Source organism: Aquarana catesbeiana, linkage group LG04, assembly GCF_042186555.1.
Source record: "Aquarana catesbeiana isolate 2022-GZ linkage group LG04, ASM4218655v1, whole genome shotgun sequence".
In the NCBI taxonomy this organism is placed as follows: Eukaryota; Metazoa; Chordata; class Amphibia; order Anura; family Ranidae; genus Aquarana; species Aquarana catesbeiana.
Window position 1 is genome coordinate 423757249 of NC_133327.1, and position 17415 is coordinate 423774663.

At 41.3% G+C, this 17415-nt stretch overlaps 1 protein-coding gene across 4 annotated transcripts in view; it reads right to left on the reverse strand.

The window, feature by feature from the left end:
* Positions 1–2612: 2612 nt before the first annotated feature.
* REPS1 (RALBP1 associated Eps domain containing 1) overlaps positions 2613–17415 on the reverse strand; it is a 259774-nt gene continuing 244971 nt past the window's right edge. For all 4 annotated transcript variants that reach the window (XM_073627386.1, XM_073627384.1, XM_073627387.1 and 1 more), the window contains 4 exons: positions 14451–14540; positions 14214–14362; positions 5824–5929; positions 2613–3712 (listed from right to left, as the gene is read on the reverse strand). In XM_073627386.1, coding sequence (XP_073483487.1) covers positions 3644–3712; positions 5824–5929; positions 14214–14362; positions 14451–14540 — 414 coding nt within the window. In that variant the 3' untranslated portion in view covers positions 2613–3643. The remainder of the gene's footprint in view (positions 3713–5823; positions 5930–14213; positions 14363–14450; positions 14541–17415) is intronic.

Below are 17415 nucleotides of genomic sequence, written 5' to 3' on the forward strand. Positions count from 1 at the left end.
CCTAAAATAATGTACCTGCAAAAAAACCATGCTTTTTATAAGTGAACTTATCCTTTAATAAAGCTGAAGCATTGGTCAAGAGAAGTCTTAACTACTTAAAGGCTGGACTGTTTCACCCTCTTCCTGCCCAGGCCATTTTTCAGTGCTTTCACACTTTAAATGACATATACTTACAACAGTGTACCAAAATACATTTTATATCATTTGTTGACTTAACTATATAAAAGGAAACAAGACAGAACATTTTGACTAAAACGTTCTTTGTTTGGGTTATAAAACTTTGCAAATAAAACCTTTTGTAAATTGTGGCCATAATGTACATTTCTTTGGTGACAAAAAAAAAAAACAAAAAAAAAAAACCCAAAAAACAAATAGGTGTATATTATTTAGTCTGCGTACCATAGTATACTGTATATTTTTGAAAATTGATCAGTCCTGATGTACTGACTGCCTATCTAATTTCTTGAGGCCCTAAAATGCCAGGACAGTTACAAATACCCCCAAATAACCCCCTTTTTTAGAAAGTGGACAGTCCAAGGTATAAGGTTAGTAAGTCCAAGGTTAGTAGACAGCATGGTGAGTTTTCCTTTGATGTAATAGTTTGTCACAATTTTTAGAAATATGAAGATATTAAATTTTTTTTTTTCAAAGTCTCCAATTTAAAAAAGTTATTTCACACACTTAACATAGGCATACTTACAATTACACCCCTAAACACATTCTGCTTCTCCTCCCTGGTATGGGGATACCACGTGTGAGACTTTCAATACTTGGACTATGTGTATAACTTGTGTATCATAAAAGTCAACTTATTGTAACAAAACCAATGTATTGCAATGGTCACCTCTGTACAAGCGGTCAATATAGTTTAGTGTAGTATCACCTATAGCAGTCCCCATTCCTACAAGCCAAGCAAGCCTAGACTACTGGTATGTGGCTGCCCCCAGGAATCCCATGTTCACTGGCCAGGAAGTTCATGAGGCTGAAGAAAGGAACAAGAGAGTTCCTGTAGTTCCAGGAATGCAGTGGCCCGCAGGGGATGGCTTAGGCTGGTGTCTCCCCGGATTATAGTCAGTGGGATGTGCAGATGAGTCAGTCCAGGTGGCAGGCAGAGACATGGTCAGCAAACAAGCAAATGATTGGTCCAGATAGCAGGCAGAAACATGGTCAATAAATAAGTCAGGGTCAGTACAGGTGGCAGGCAGAGGCAACGCTGGTGTGCTGATGATCATGAACACTGGTGCTGGCTGCACTGGCCCTGGTGACACTGTACTGATATGGTGGCAATGGCTGCTCTGGTGACATTTTGACTGGTGTGGCAGTACTCCGGATCACTGTTGATGACTTACACTGGTCTAGTGACCCCAAGGACAAGTGTAACAACACTGTTGCTAGTCTGATGAAACTGGAGTGGTGGTGATCAGGGACGCTGTTGGCTTAAACTGGTCTAGTGACACTGGCACTGGTGTGGCAGTGATCAGGAACACCATCTCTGACATACACTGCTCTGGAGACACTTGGACTTGCGTGACAGTTATCAGGAACACAGTGTTCCCGATTACTGCCATGCCAAACCAGTGCAGCCAGAAACAGTTTCTAGCTATACTGGTTTGGCAACTGGCTGCACTATTAGGGCTTGTTTACACTTGAGGTTAGGGGATGATAAAACCTTGCCATTAAGCCACAGTTTTACTGCCAGCAGTGTGCACATGCCACGGCTGTGATACTTTGCTTTGCAGCCGTGGCAGGAATTAAACCCCCTGTCACTTTCAAACACGACCTGTTCAAGTAAAAGGGGGCACTTGTGCGGGGTCCAAAAAGCTCTGTGAAGAGTGATCCAAACACAGATTGCTCTTCAGAGAACACGTCACATGTAAATGAGGCCTTAAGGTGATACTGTGACCGGTATAAAAGGCCATATAGTCTGAGCATTTCTTCCTGATTATTAAAACCAGAATAATAAAACAATAATCAGGAAGGTAATAGAGAATCAAAGCCATTGTGTCAGATGGATAAGCTATAGTAACATGAAGTACATTTCAGACTTGCTCCATCATGCACGTATCTGGTGTGGAAAAACGATTCCACGATAGCTGAGTAACACCACTTCCCATACACACTAAGCAGGGGAAGCAATAGCATAATTTTACAACACTTTTGTTTTTGTTAAAGGACACTTAAGAGAACACAGAGTTTGCTATTACTGACCTTGCCAACTGAAAATACTAACTGGTGGGCTGTCATGCTAATCCAATGCTTTCAACACAGTCACTAATCTGGAACTATGTGGATCACAGGTTATGACTTCTCTGCCTTTCTACTCAGCATTTTTGTTTGGAGTCAGTGACTCAAAGCAGCCAGAGAAGGTCAGCGAGTGAGAATTCAAGATCAGCACTTACAGCCCTGAATTTCTCTCATTACATGTGTTCCTTAGTTTTGAAAACAGTTCAAAAGGTTTGCCTTGGCCCTGAAGAAGCTATTCAATTATAATTATTTTAAATCTTCAATTACTAAACTAGAGGGACTATTCCGCTCAATTTCCACACACATGGACCCCACAGGGAAAAACAATTGCCGCATTTTTTACAAATCCATTGAAAATTCACACCAGGTAAAATATTGTGCTGTTTTATTGGTGTAAAAATCACACATTGCTAGTTCTGATTCTGCTGAGATACATCCGTGCAGTTTAACATCTAGGATCCCACAGCCAGAATAAGCTATTAAATACAATAATTGCTGTTAGTCAGCTTCCAATGCAAATTTACATATGAGATCAAAAGGTGTTTATAATACAATATAGAACAAAACTATTGCAGTACATCAACCTGAAGAGCCGTATACACTCAGGGAGATTGCTGCTATTAGTAAAGCCTTTCTATAGGTCAGAGGAGTAAGGCCTTCAGGCAAGCTGGAAAATAAACCCAGAAATTTTGACACGCTGCTTTGGAAAAGTATAAACTGTCCTGATTAACATTGACAGTTAGGGGTAAAAAAAAAAAAAAAAAAAAAAAAAAACACTTCTCCATATCCAATGGATGAAGAACTTTCTGACATTAATAAACAGCTCAGACGTGCAAATACTCAACATAGTTTAGTATTTTATCATTAAGCTTATGGCAGTGATTGTCAATCACCATTATACATATTAGTTTTTCGTCAAAAGGATACAGTGCTGTTGGGTACTTTCCTGAATTGCAGATTTCATATGCTAATAAATCAAAAACATGGTCATGTACAAAAGAGATGTGTATCATGATTGTGAAATTAAGCTACATAGTGCAAACAATGTTCTGTAGCCCACAGAGGTTATGTCTATTTTGGTTAGTCTAACTTGAAAGTAGACTTCTTAAAGCTAACATATGATTGGTTGCTGTGGGTTTCCTCACATGTGCTCTTTGCACTACCTCAATAAATAAGCCTTGGAGTATCCATACATGAAGAGTAGGCATGTCCATGCTTACAAAATAGCAAGTTTTTTTTTTGGGGGGGGGGGCAGGGAAAGTGTTCATAAAGTCTAGTGTAGGGTAATATGAATATGGGAGTAGAACAGAGGCACATCATTGTGATGTTCAATCACGCTGAGCTGGAAATCCGGGTCTATTTTAGGGCAGGCCTTTTTTCACAGATTGCAGTTGCTGCTTTAAAGGTGAGAAAATGGTCGTAGCTGTTCCAGTTGAACTTCCAACGATATCCTTTCTTCAAGAACATCCTGAAACAAAATAAAACTTAATTATCGGATATCAGAACTATCTATTGAGAAGAATTTCAGCACTAAAATGGGTGGGTGAATACTGCTGTACAGCTATTATGTACAAAGATGTTGCTTTAGTTACCTGTCGAATAAGCACGCACCAATATCACCTTCATGTTTTATTTTCAGTATCTCCCTCCCACCCCCTCTAATCTATACTGATACGCTTTTTAACCCTCCTACCTGGTGAAAGCAGATATACTCAACTAAGTACCCCCTCCAGGTCCCTCACTGCCGTTGGTTCCAGAGCAGGGGACTGCTGATCCAGTACTGTGATGTGCCCAAGACCGCTGGCCTCTTGCAATGACAATGACTCCTCCTCTCACCTGAGAGAACCCCGCCGGAGGCCATTTAACCAGAAGTGTCCACATCTCACAGGCAGTAATGTGGACACCCAAAGAATTACTCTTCCAGGAAGTAAACAGAAGAGGAGAAGACTAGGGATGGTGATGTCACATGATTGTGGCTTCAGGCAAGTTAAAACAGGGATTTAACTTTTAATTTACGAATGGGATCAGTTAGAGGGGGTCGCAGTGAAACATTTCCTGGAGTGGGGTTTTTGAAGTTACAGAAAAGCTCTAAAACACATACTGTAGTTCTAGGCTAGGCATGAATCAGTCAAAATGACAATATTTATTAGAAATAAATCAGTAAAGCCGGTCATAGACGGTTCAAATCTCAGCCGGTTCAGCAGGGACCAGTCGAGATTTGAACCATGTATGGGCAGTCTGAATGTATCCAAGTTGATTGATCGATTAACTTGGGTACAGCCAGCCTGCTGGATTTTACATGTAATTATTGCTAGCGGCTATTATAACCACAGTAAGTATGTGAGCCGCTCAGGCTGCTAGGAAGTGTAGTCCTGTGCCTGCTGCTAGTGCTCCAGACAACGACAGATAAGAGCAGAAGATCCCGGAAGCCGCACATCAGAACAAGAACAGAGCTGTGTGTAGACAGGTGTCTCAGCCTGGACCCCTGCCAGGCCACAATGCATTTAACTCCACCCACTAGAGCTTACTCATGGGGATCCTCATGCATAAGCTCCAGTGGGCAGAATGAAATGTGATGGGGGCATGGCCTGGTGAGGGTCCAGACTGAGACTGCCACTTGTCTACACACAGCAGGTCTTGTTCTGATGTGCGGTTCCCGGGATCTTCTGCTCTTATTGGCTATTATAAGCACCAAGCAGTAATCACAGTGTTCTCCTGGCGGGGACTGCTTCCCCTGCCCCCCGTAACCGGGAGAACACAATGGCTCCACAGGAGGCAATCCCCATTAACACTGACTGTGTTGATGGGGGAATCGAGTGATTTTCTCGCAGGAAAGAAAATTGCTCTATGGCCACCTTAAAAAAGGCAATTGAAAACACAGCCATTGCACAATTGTACATGTGGCTGTATGCGCAAACTGTGGTGATAAATAATGTTGTGGTCCACTGCTGTGGGCTCATACTACTACACACACATTTATGTAAATAAGAACAAAGGTGTATCCTATAATAAAGCGGAACTACACCACAACTGAGCACCACAAACCAAAAATGTTAATTCCTTTTTAGTATTCAAAGCAAACTCTCCCATTCAGCCATGTCTCCATGCTCTATTTTGCTTTTGCTTCTATTTTGAGTAAGGCAGATGATTAATTTACTTCATTAGCATTTACTTCCTGAAATCCACCCTCCCTTAGCTCAGGAACGCAGGCAAAACGGTGTGCATAGCTGAGAAACCCCCCCCCCCCCCCTCCCTCTCCTGGGATGTGTGACATTTTTCTAGGCCTGGAAATCAGGAAGTAACCGAAGAAATGTAATTTTATATATATATATATATATATATATATATATATATATATATATATATATATATATATATATATATATATATATATAAATAATATATAGTTTAAAACAAGTAAATATGATATACTTTACTAATGCTAGCCGCATAAGGATTAAATATAGTCAATGTTGATTAAGAGAGTGAAGTTCCACTTTAACATTTGATCATTCTATGAGCTATAGTTCTGTTCATATTTATATATAATGTAAGACACTGCATGCAACCAAATGTTACCTTTAACTGTTGTTGTAATTCACTATTTAGCCGGGCAAGAACTGTGTTTGTTTCTTTATTGCGTCGAATAGAAGCCTGAATGGCTTTTTTGTCTTTACCAGCAGACCTGAAGCATAAAAGGAATTTTATTATTTATTTCATGTTAATTGAGGGACACAAGGTTCAGAGACAATTGGGTTATAATGCTACCTACAGGAGGATTTGGACACTGTCAAACAAAAAAAACAGTGCCCAGTCTTGTATAACCTCTCCAAATCCCAGCATACCTTAGTTTTTGTGCGAGGTTCCTAAGAGAATGGATATCATTTATCTAGTGGGAAAGGTTGACCTGATTTCATAGCCATATTTACTGTATTCAAGATAAAACAGGATAAAGGTTTACAGATACTTTCTGGAATCTTGTTTTCCCTGGCAGGCCATGCATTGCAACCTGCAATAGCTGTGATGCTAGTCTGTCAAAAATTAAGGGAATGGACTATACAAAAAAAAAAAAAAAACAACAACTTGGAGCCCTTGGAGTTCATGCTGCCAGCTCTGCACTACTGTGTGGATGGGTTGGTGGATGTCTCCCATCTTATTTTCCCTATGGGTCCCTTATCAAAGTGCATATGGCAAAGTTTTTGGTTGAAATGTTCAAGTGTAACTGAATACAAAACTTTTGTTTTTCCATTTTGGATAGAGTAAGAGGGGTGTATAAAAACGTGCAGCGCTACTTATAATGGGAAAATACAATTGTAATATTGCATGCAGTATAACATTAAAGACACATAGATATAAATGCCACACACTTCATGTGACTCCACTGCCTGCCATAATTTTATTACAAGCGCTTTTTTATCTTGGAAAATGTAAGTGTTCTACTTTTAAATAAATAAATTGGTTACACCAAACGTTATTATACTATATGGTCCCCTTCTATTTTTTTATGGGTCACTTTCATTGAGACCAAGTTAAAAGTTGGGGAGTCCCTAGTGAAAATCCTTGATGCTATCCGGATTACATCATTATCTGGCTGAACCACCTATTCCATTGCCGGTTGGCAATATAAGCCTTATTGACTCATTAAGCGTATGTTTGCATGAGTCCAACTTATCCGGTAAGCCTGCACTGCTTCCATGTGGGGGACACACTATATCTGTCTGCGGTCTCAGTAACCACTCACACGGGATACGGAATTATTTTATTTACAAGTGACTTTTTTCTTTGCAACTTGTTTATACCCAACAGATATTTGCTGGAGCATTTTATACAACGGGTCACATGATATCTGCTGGAGCATTTTATATTACGGTCACATGAAGTGTGTGGCATTTATATCTATGTGTCTTTAATGTTATACTGCATGCAATATAACGATTGTATTTTCCCATTATAAGTAGCGCTGCACGTTTTTCTTTACAAATTTTCTGTTTTGTTGTGTGAGCTGCTATCCTAATAGAGTAAGCGCAGAGTTTTTGGTTTTTGTAAGCACTAGAGTAAGAGGGGTGAAATGTTTCTTCTTTTTGGCATCTGTGTCCAATTAGGGAGATTTCCCTTCACTAGAACTAGTATCCCTATTGGAAGATTCCCCCCTTATTACTGTTCTGGTGTAAACCCAAAATTTGGAATTTTTTTTTACCTTCATTTTTGATCATGGTAAACAGGACAAATAGAGGGGGTGAATCTCCCTAACAGGGGCACAAGCAGCAATAAAAACCTGACCAGAGTTTAATACCTTTCCACTCTATCAAAAACTAGAGAAAAAAAAAAAAAGTTTTGCCTTTGACACGTTAGGCATTTATGGGGTACTGTATGAAATGCCTTGGGGAAATCTAGATACACTTCATCCATAGGCCCTTTCTCTATCCAAATTACAACTTATCTCCTCTCATAGAATGGTAAAAGAATGGTAAAAGAATGGTCTGGCATGAAGTTTTTTTGTTGTTTGTAAATCCATGTTGGTTACTACTATTTTCATCAGCAAATTCTTGGATATGGTCCCTTATAATAGTTTACATACTATTAATGTTAGGCCGACTGGTCTGTACTTTACAGGTATATTGCTCAGACCTTTTTTGAATATTGGTACCAGGTTTGCTTTTCACCAATCAGCTGGTGTCATTCCAGTCAGTAAGCGGTCCTTAAAAATTGTAAATAATAGTCTGACTTTAACATCTGACCCTGGTGATTTATTCACATTAAGTTTTTCTAGTCTTTTTTGAACACCAGTTTCTGTCAGCCACAAAGGGTACATTCAATATACTATTAATTTTACTGTCTTGTTTATTATATCCTTCCTTTTCATTTGTATAAACAGAGAAGAATGTACTTAAAGCAGACATTCAGTCATTTTTTCAACTGTCCATCTATTAAAACTTCTGCCCTGGTTGTTTTAACTTTGAATAGTAAAACTTTTTTTCTGCCAGTAAACACCTTATACAGTCCACTTCCTGTTTCTTGTCTGGAAAAAAGCCTAGGCTTATGACATCATGCACAGCTCTCTCTCTCTTGACAGTTTGCCAGGAAGGGTGGGGGGATGAGTCATAAGAGGGCCAATGAAAGCTGCATGGCAGCAGAGCTGAAGGTGTACCTCTGTGTGTCTGTGTAAATCCAGGAAGTGAACAGGCAGCAGCTTCAGCTGCCCACAGTTAATATGGTTGCAGCCAGACTTAGTGGAGGGAGATTTCTGCAGCATATTTGGCAAGTACAAAATCACAATATATATAAAATAATATAAGTGAAGGGTTAGTGTGTGGGTGTGGCGCTGTCCTAATTCATAGAATACTTGGTAGATCGTGTGTAGCCAAATCCCATATGTAAAGTCGCGTATAAAGTATAGACCAAAATTGCAAATAAAAAAAATTCAACGAAAATAAAACCAAACATAAAACAGCAAAGTGACCCCCTTTGGAGTGTATAGGTGTAACGTTGTCCTAGTGGAGAAAATGGAAACAATGGAAGAAATCGCATAAAGGACTGCTGCCTCCACAGATGTGATTTCCACCAAGGTGGAAAAAACAGAAGGTAAGTGAAGGGTTAGTGTGTGGGTGTGGCGCTGTCCTAATTCATAGAATACTTGGTAAATCGCGTGTAGCCAAATCCCATATGTAAAGTCGCATATAAAGTATAGACCAAAATTGTAAATAAAAAATTCAACGAAAATAAAACCAAACATAAAACAGCAAAGTGACTCCCTTTGGAGTGTGTAGGTGTAACGTTATCCTAGTTTAAAAAATACTTTAAGTCATGTGTAGCCAAATCTCACATGTAAAGTCGCATGTAAATTATAAACAAAATATAAACAAAATCGGTTATAGCAAATTTAACGGCTAGGTTGGCCCCCTTTGAATTGGGGGAGGGGGAAGGGGAACAGGGGATGAAATCAAAAAATGACTTTAGCCAAAACTATTCCATCCGCATAAAAATCCCATATAGTGATTGATTTAAAAGTCTTTGACAAACATAACATTGCTGAATAATTACATAGGTTAAATCGTGACTAGTGCTCAGTGCAACTTAAGTGAAAAACTTGACATCTTTGTAAAACAAGGCAGGTATTTGTATTAATCTTGGTGACCAGGTGCTCGTGTCTTGTGATCATGCGGACACTCACCAGCTTCTTTAACCCCTGCAGGGGTAATGCGCAGTCACAGTGTATGCCACTGTGCGGCAATCCACAGGCTGTTTCTGGGTCACGGTGACGTTTTAGGCATAAGAGAAGAAAGAGGAGATTCCATAGCGTAAAACCATAAAACACTCTTTATTGAATGCAGATGACAGAATGGTACTCACATTTAAGCAGTTTATAATAGGCAACCAAATGTCATCAAAACAGGAGAGCGTCAGATTTAAGTTGGTGATCCTCTGGGAGATGATGCAAAAGCGTCAAAATAGGCCACACCCTACGCGTTTCGTCATAGGGACGTCAACTAGAGCGTGGATTGCCGCACAGTGGTATACACTGTGACTGCGCATTACCCCCGCAGGGGTTAAAGAAGCTGCCTAAAACGTCACCCTGACCCAGAATTGGGATTTGGCTACACACGACTTATAAAGTATTTTTTAAACTAGGACAACGTTACACCTACACACTCCAAAGGGGGTCACTTTGCTGTTTTATGTTTGGTTTTATTTTCGTTGAATTTTTTATTTACAATTTTGGTCTATACTTTACGTGCGACTTTACATATGGGATTTGGCTACACACGATCTACCAAGTATTCTATGAATTAGGACAGCGCCACACCCACACACTAACCCTTCACTTCATATAAAATAATATGCAAAGTGATTGGAGCTTCAGAATGGCAATGTTTTTATTACAAATTATGTGAGCAGACTGCAGTTTCTCTTTAATACAGTTGCCTTCTCCCTGTCACCTATGACCAACTTCCCCTGATCTGTTCAGAACTCTTACTATTAATATATTTGAAAAAAAAAATTTTTTTTTTCTTCTTTTCCTCCACAATGTGTTTCATAATCTATTTTAGCTGCCCTGATTGCAATTTCCTGCACATCCTATTGAAATCCGCATACTAGATTACCAGCAGGGAGAAACCAGAAGTCTTGCCGACAAAAGAAAGGATTTTGACCTGAGCAGAACTTTACATTCCAAGTCTTGTCCGCCATTTACATCCCTGGCATGGAAAACTGGCAGGCATTTGTTCCCAGCAGCAGTGCTTGAATCTGAGGAATGGGCTCTACACGGAATTGTTCCAAAACAGGTCACAGGTTGTGAATCTTGAATATGGATCTTCTGGTCTCCAGATGCAAAAGCACACTGGACAGGTCTGTCTCCAGGGAACAGAGATCCTTTGGTGAAAGCAGTAGATACTCTGGTGGCGCTGTGGAATCTATGCCTTTCCTTCCCAGAAACTCTGTCTGCTCTACAGGATCAAGATGGAAGATATTTGGGTGATCCTCATTGCTTCAAATTGGCCTAGGTGGATGTGGTACGCAGACCTAATCAGACTCCTGTTAGGGCTCTGTAGGCTCTTCAAGAGTCTTCTGTTCAGCCTTCCTGTCCCAAGTACCAGTTTACCAACCTGCTTCATGGTTGCTGGCTTTAACGCCATGGCGATTGAAGTTCAGGTCTTGAAGAACAGGGGTCCATCTGAATTGATGATTCCTAGAGTAATGAAAGCCAGATTCCTGCAAGGTCTACCACTGCACACGGAAGACTAACTTGATGCAAGGATAGAGCCTTTCAACCCAGAAAATATTCTGTGACATGAATTCTGACCTTTTTTGCAATTAGGTCTGGATCAGCATTTGGCCCAAAGTACAATTAAGGGGCAAATCTTGGCAATTGCAATTTCGTTCCAAAGACTGATATCCTCCCATGCTTTAATTAGGAGGTTTTTACAGCGTTTCTCATGTGGCTCTCCCAGTATATTCAGCTGTTACCCATGACATTTGAATTTGACACTTTTGGTCCTTCCAAAAAAAAAATGCCTGTTGAAGTTATCATTGATATTTTTGCACTGTTACTCACAAGGTCGAGGTGTGTGCCTAAAAGATAATTTCTTTCCTATAAAGAACACTCTGGTCTTAAACAAGGACAAGGTGCTAATAAGAAAGGAGAAGACTCTAGACCTTAAGGGAGGTTTTGGCCTTTCACCTCAGCAAGGACAATATACTTCTGTCTCTGAAACCAGTACATCAGAAGGAGATTTCTCTTGAGCGTCTACCTTACTGCCTTCTTTAAAAAGACTAATGGGCCGTACACACAATAGGATTTTCTGACAACAAAAGTTGGATGTGAGCTTGTCGGAAAGTCCGACTGTGTATATGCTTCATTGAACACTTGTCGGAATTTCCGCCAACAAATGTTTGAGAGCAGGTTCTCAAATTTTCCAACAAGACTTGTTGTCGGAAATACCAAGCGCGTGCACACAATTCCGACGCACAAAAGTCCACGCATGCTCAGAATCAAGCAGGAGAGCCGCACTGGCTATTGAACTTAATTTTTCTCGGCTTGTTGTACCTCACCGCGTTCTTGACGTTCGGAATTTCCGAGAATATTTGTGTGACCGTGTGTGCATGCAAGACAAGTTTGAGCCAACATCCGATGGAAAAAAAATTGATGGTTCTGTTGTTGGAATGTCCGATCTTGTGTACATAGCATAAGTTTCTCTTTTTTTTTTATAACAGATGGTCCTTGCAAATGGAAACCAGTTTCCCATTCCATTATTTTCGATGGCTCAGACAAGATCATCATCTAAGCTTATTAAGGATAATTGAGACTGGGACTGCTTTTTGGGCTTTTCAGCACCTGGACAACGTTTTACAATGTGGATGTTCAGGCTTCATCTGATACAATCTTTGTGAGTAAGGCCCCTCAGGCAACTCGTCAAGCTGCAGGCAGTTCCTATTTGTTTATAATGTGCCCGTTGGATTTTTTTACTTGCCGTAAAATCTTGGGGTTCGAGAATACAGGCCCCACCGCACTAGGTTTCTGGTCTTATTCCTGGTACTGTTTTGTTACAAAACAGAGGCATACTGGGAGTGGGTGTAGTTCTATGCGGTTAAACACAAACAGACATTTATTTTATCAGAAAATAAACGCAGACTTTTATACACATTTCTATGGTAAAGCAGCCATTTTCAAGGTCACACTCACATCAGGACTTCACAGGGCTCTTGCACACAGGTGCTAAAAATGCCATGTTTTCAGGCATTTAGACTTTTTTTTTTACTGATCTGAAGCCTGTTGCTTTCAGTGGGCCTGCACACCCAAGCATGTAAATATCAGTAAACTAGTGCCACATTTTGATCATTAAAAAAAAATAAATTAATCTGCCATTATTGGTTTTTATTTTTCTCACGTACGCACATAAATGAATCATACCACCCCCCTAGAATATTAGATACAATTATTTGAATTCTGGGAGCTAGAATAATTGTTATGCATGTATACCTGCATATACACATGCACTATGTGGACCATACACACATTTTATGCACAGGATGTTTCTGCCAAGAAGAGTCACTGTTCATACATCAGTACTGTGTGCAAGAACCCTAAAAGGCAGACCTGCCACTGCCTTAATTTAGTATCTCTCCAGCTTAAAGAATAACAGTTCTGTCAGCTTTGTGTTAAAAAGTGCTGCATTGCTTCACATTCAGTAACAGGTACACTCTGTTATTTAGACTAAAATGTAGATACTGCATGGATTGCATGGATTGAAACCTGGCTACAAGGGAGAGTTCAGAGGGTGGTAATAAATGGGGAATACTCGGAATGGTCAGGGGTGGGTAGTGGGGTCCCACAGGGTTCTGTGCTGGGACCAATCCAATTTAATTTATTCATAAACGACCTGGAGGATGGGGTAAAGAGTTCAATCTCTGTATTTGCGGACGATACTAAGATAAGCAGGGCAATAACTTCTCCGCAGCATGTGGAAACATTGCAAGAATATCTGAACAAAATTAACTACATGGCAAATGAGGTTTAATGTAGAAAAATGTAAAATAATGCATTTGGGTGGTAAAAATATGAATGCAATCTATACACTAGGGGGAGAACTTCTGGGGGAATCTAGAATGGAAAAGGTCCTAGTAGATGATAGGCTCAGCAATGGCATGCAATGCCAAGCTGCTGCTTACAAAGCAAACAGAATATTGGCATGCATTAAGAAAGGGATTAACTCCAGGGATAAAGCGATAATTCTCCCACTCTACAAGACTCTGGTCCGGCCGCACCTGGAGTATGCTGTCCAGTTCTGGGCACCAGTCCTCAGGAAGGATGCACTGGAAATGGAGAGAGTACAAAGAAGGGCAACAAAGCTAATAAAGGGTCTGGAGGTTATTAGTTATGAAGAAAGGTTGTGAGTACTGAACTTATTCTCTCTGGAGAAGAGACGCTTGAGAGGGGATACAATTTCAATTTCAAAATACTGTACTGGTGACCCCACAATAGGGATAACATTTTTTCACAGAAGGGAGTTTAAGAAGACACGCGGCTACGCATTAAAATTAGAAGAAAAAGATGTTTAACCATAAACTATGTTGAGGGTTTTTACTGTAAGAGTGGCAAGGATGTGGAATTCCCTTCCACAGCGGTGGTCTCAGTGGGAGGGCATAGATAGTTCCAAAAAACTATTAGATAAGCACCTGAACGACCACAACACACAGGGACATGCAAGGTAATACTGACATATAATCACACACATAGGTTGGACTTGATGGGCTTGTGTCTTTTTGAACCTCACCTAATATAACTATATGTAAATTTTAATTTAACATATGTTCTTCATTGCTCTCTATATTCATCTCTCTATAATCATGGCTCCACTAAAAGAGAGCTTGTGCAAGAATAAGGTTTTAATAGAAAGTAGGTGAGGAAGCCTACTGAACATAACTGAACAGGTTCTATTTTGTGCTTAGCAAGGACAAGTATTTGGCAGTACCTGGGAATAGATGGCTGGGATGCCGGGACAGCAGCCATTGCATTTTGCTTCTGACTGGAATCTTCAGCTTCAGGTCGAAGCTCATCTTCCGATTTTAACCGTCTACGGACAGGCTTAGGAGGAGGAGCAAGTGGTGCTCCAACTTTGCCCTAAAGTGATAATTTGAAGAAAATATAATAAAAAAATGTACAAAGAAATAAATTTTTTTTAAGATATATATCCTCAATACATACATACCGGATTTGAAACAGCTGCAGTAACCTGCTTCTCTTCAACCCGTCCATTGAGCTTGGCACCCCGAATTCCATCAGCAGGTGGCTTTTCCACCTAAAAATTTTAAATTACACGCACAGTTTATGTAAAGTAATTATTTTCTTGGAGTAAAGTACAGGACACAGGTGTCCAATCATAATGAATGGGTTTTATGCTACTCCCACCATGTGATCCTCAGTTTTGCAACAGGAAATGAAGGACCAACAGCAAAGAGCAGAGCGTTCACCTTATAGGTACATAAGCTTATCTGTAAAATCCTTTTCTTGGAGTACATCACGGGACACAGAGCAACCATAATGACTATATGGGTTATACGCCAGCCACCTGTAGGTGAATTGGCAAACACCACCTTCTACACAGGAAGGACATCAGTTTTGTAGCAAAGCAATGAAAATCCCCAAAAAGATGGGAGGGACCTCTGTGTCCCATGATGTACTCCAAGAAAAGGATTTTACAAGTATGATGAAAAAATCCTATTTTCTTTATCGTACATCACGGGACACAGAGCAACCATAATGATGACTATATGGGATGTCCTAAAGCAATGCACTTGAGGGGAGGGAGACACAACCACAGAAACTGCCACCTAAGGAGGACTTCTTCTGTCGCCCAAAACATACTGTGGCCAAAGCAGTATCCTCCGTGGCTTTGATATCCACCTGTACTAACTGAAAGACCTTTGTCGACACCCTCTTGAAAAAAATCCAAAATAGACGGAATATCATGGGTTAATCTTTCATTTTCAGATAACCATGAGTTAAACCTTTTCCAAACTTTGGAATATATGGCTCTAGTAACCGGTTTCCTGCAATTAACGAGAGTCTTGACTACCTTGTCAGAGAACCCCTGGGCGCTCAGTATCTTTTCTTCAGATACCAGGCCGTCAAGTTTAAGGAACCACCTGAGGGTGTGATACTGGACCCTGCAATAATAAGTCTTCCCTTTTCGGAAGACTCCACGGAGGCTCTGAAACCAGAGACTGTAGCAGGGAAAACCATGGCCTCTTGGGCCAAAATGGGGCAATTAGATTTAGATCTGTCTTTTCTACCAGAAACTTCCGGAGGACTTCTGGAATTAGTCTGATTGGCGGGAAGGCATAACATAGGCCTGGAGGCCACGGGTTTGCCAGAGCATCGATCCCCAAGGCTTGGTCTGCCGGGTTCATGGAAAAGAATATCTCCGTCTTGCGGTTGTTTCGGTTTGCGAACAAATCCGCTACAGGATAACCCCATCTCTTGGTGAGGTCTGCAAAGACTTCGGGATGAAGGGACCAGTTGTCCCGGTCTACCCTGTGATGGCTGAGATAATCTGCAAGGCAATTGCTTGTCCCCTTCAGGTGTACAGCTGAAATTGAAGCTAGATTCCCCTCTGCCCATGAAAGGATCTCCTGGGCAATGGACTGAAGCATCCGGCTTCTCGTGCCTCCTGCTTGTTGATATATGCGACTGTCGCGATATTGTCTGACAGAATTTGGAAGTTGTGACCCATGATCTCCATCTGAAAAGACTGCAGGGCTCTCTGGACTGCAAGCAGCTCTCTTTGATTGGATGAGGCCCTTGCCTCGTCTGAGGACCACTCTCCCTGTGCTATTGCATTGCTGAGGTGGGCCCCCTATCCCCAGGAACTCGCATCCATGGTAATCCTTCGGGATATGGGAAAGGACCATGGGAGACCTCCTGCTAGGTGCTGACCAGCTCTCCACCACCACAGGCTTCTTTTTATCCTGTCAGGAAGCCGGATCCTTGACTCCAGGGACCTTATGTCCCCGTCCCAGTTTCTTAAAAGAAACATCTGTAGAGGACGCTGATTGAGTCTCGCCCATGGTACTGCGGGAAAACATGAGGTCATAAGACCCACTGTCCTCGACACCTGTCTCAGAGACACTGACTGGTTGGTCTGCAATGCTGACATAGTCTGGAACACTTTGGTAATCTTCTGAGGAAGAAAAACTCTTTGGTTCACTGAGCAAAAATTGTAACCCAGATAAGACACTTTCTGGGCTGGGATCAAGGACGATTTTTCTTTGTTTATCAGCCAGCCTAGGGACTGTAAAAAGTCCTGTACAGCCTGGAGATCCTCCAACAGCCTCTGGTATGTCTTTGCTACTATCAGGTCGTCCAAGTAAGGAATAACAGTTATCGCCTTTAACCTTAGTGGAGCCAGCACTTCCCCCAACACCTTCGTAAAGATGTGTGGGGCTGAGGAAAGACCGAAGGGGAGGGCTTGAAATTGTCGGGTCCCCATACCCGTCTTCACTGCCAATCTCAAAAACTTTTGGAAGGCTGGATGGATAGGGATGTGAAGATAGGCATCCCTTAAGTCCAACGTGGCCATAAAGCAGTTCGGGTATAGTAGGTTTTTGATAAAAACCGCCTCCATCTGGAAATGTTTGTATCTGATGGACTTGTTTAAAGTCCGGAGATTCAGGATAAGTCGAAACTTTCCTGCCGGCTTTTTGACCACAAATACATGGGTATAGAATCCCTTGCCATGCTCTGACTGTGGAACAGGAATCAGGACTTTTTGATCTAATAAGTCTCCGATCTGGAGACCCAGAGCCCTCGCTTTCTCCCGATCTTGTGGAGGAAATGCGACCAACAAACGTTCTGGTGGTTGGTGAACAAACTCCAACCTGTACCCGTTGGTCACTAGGTCCAGGATGAAGGGGCTCGAAGTGACTGCTGCCTACTGTGGGATGAAGGCCCTCAATCTTCCTCCCACTGGGGAAGACAAGTCACTGTGGCTTGGCGGGCTGTTGAAGAGGGTTAAACAGCACTCCCCCTTTGCCTCTGCCTTTGTGCCCAGTCCAGTGTTTTTTCGGCGTGCTGTCCTTTTCTCTAGGACTCTGTTGCCTGCCTTGGCCACGAAAAAATTTTCTGGCTGTCGGAATTCTCTTTTTCTCTGGAAACACCTTTTTTTTTTATCAGCC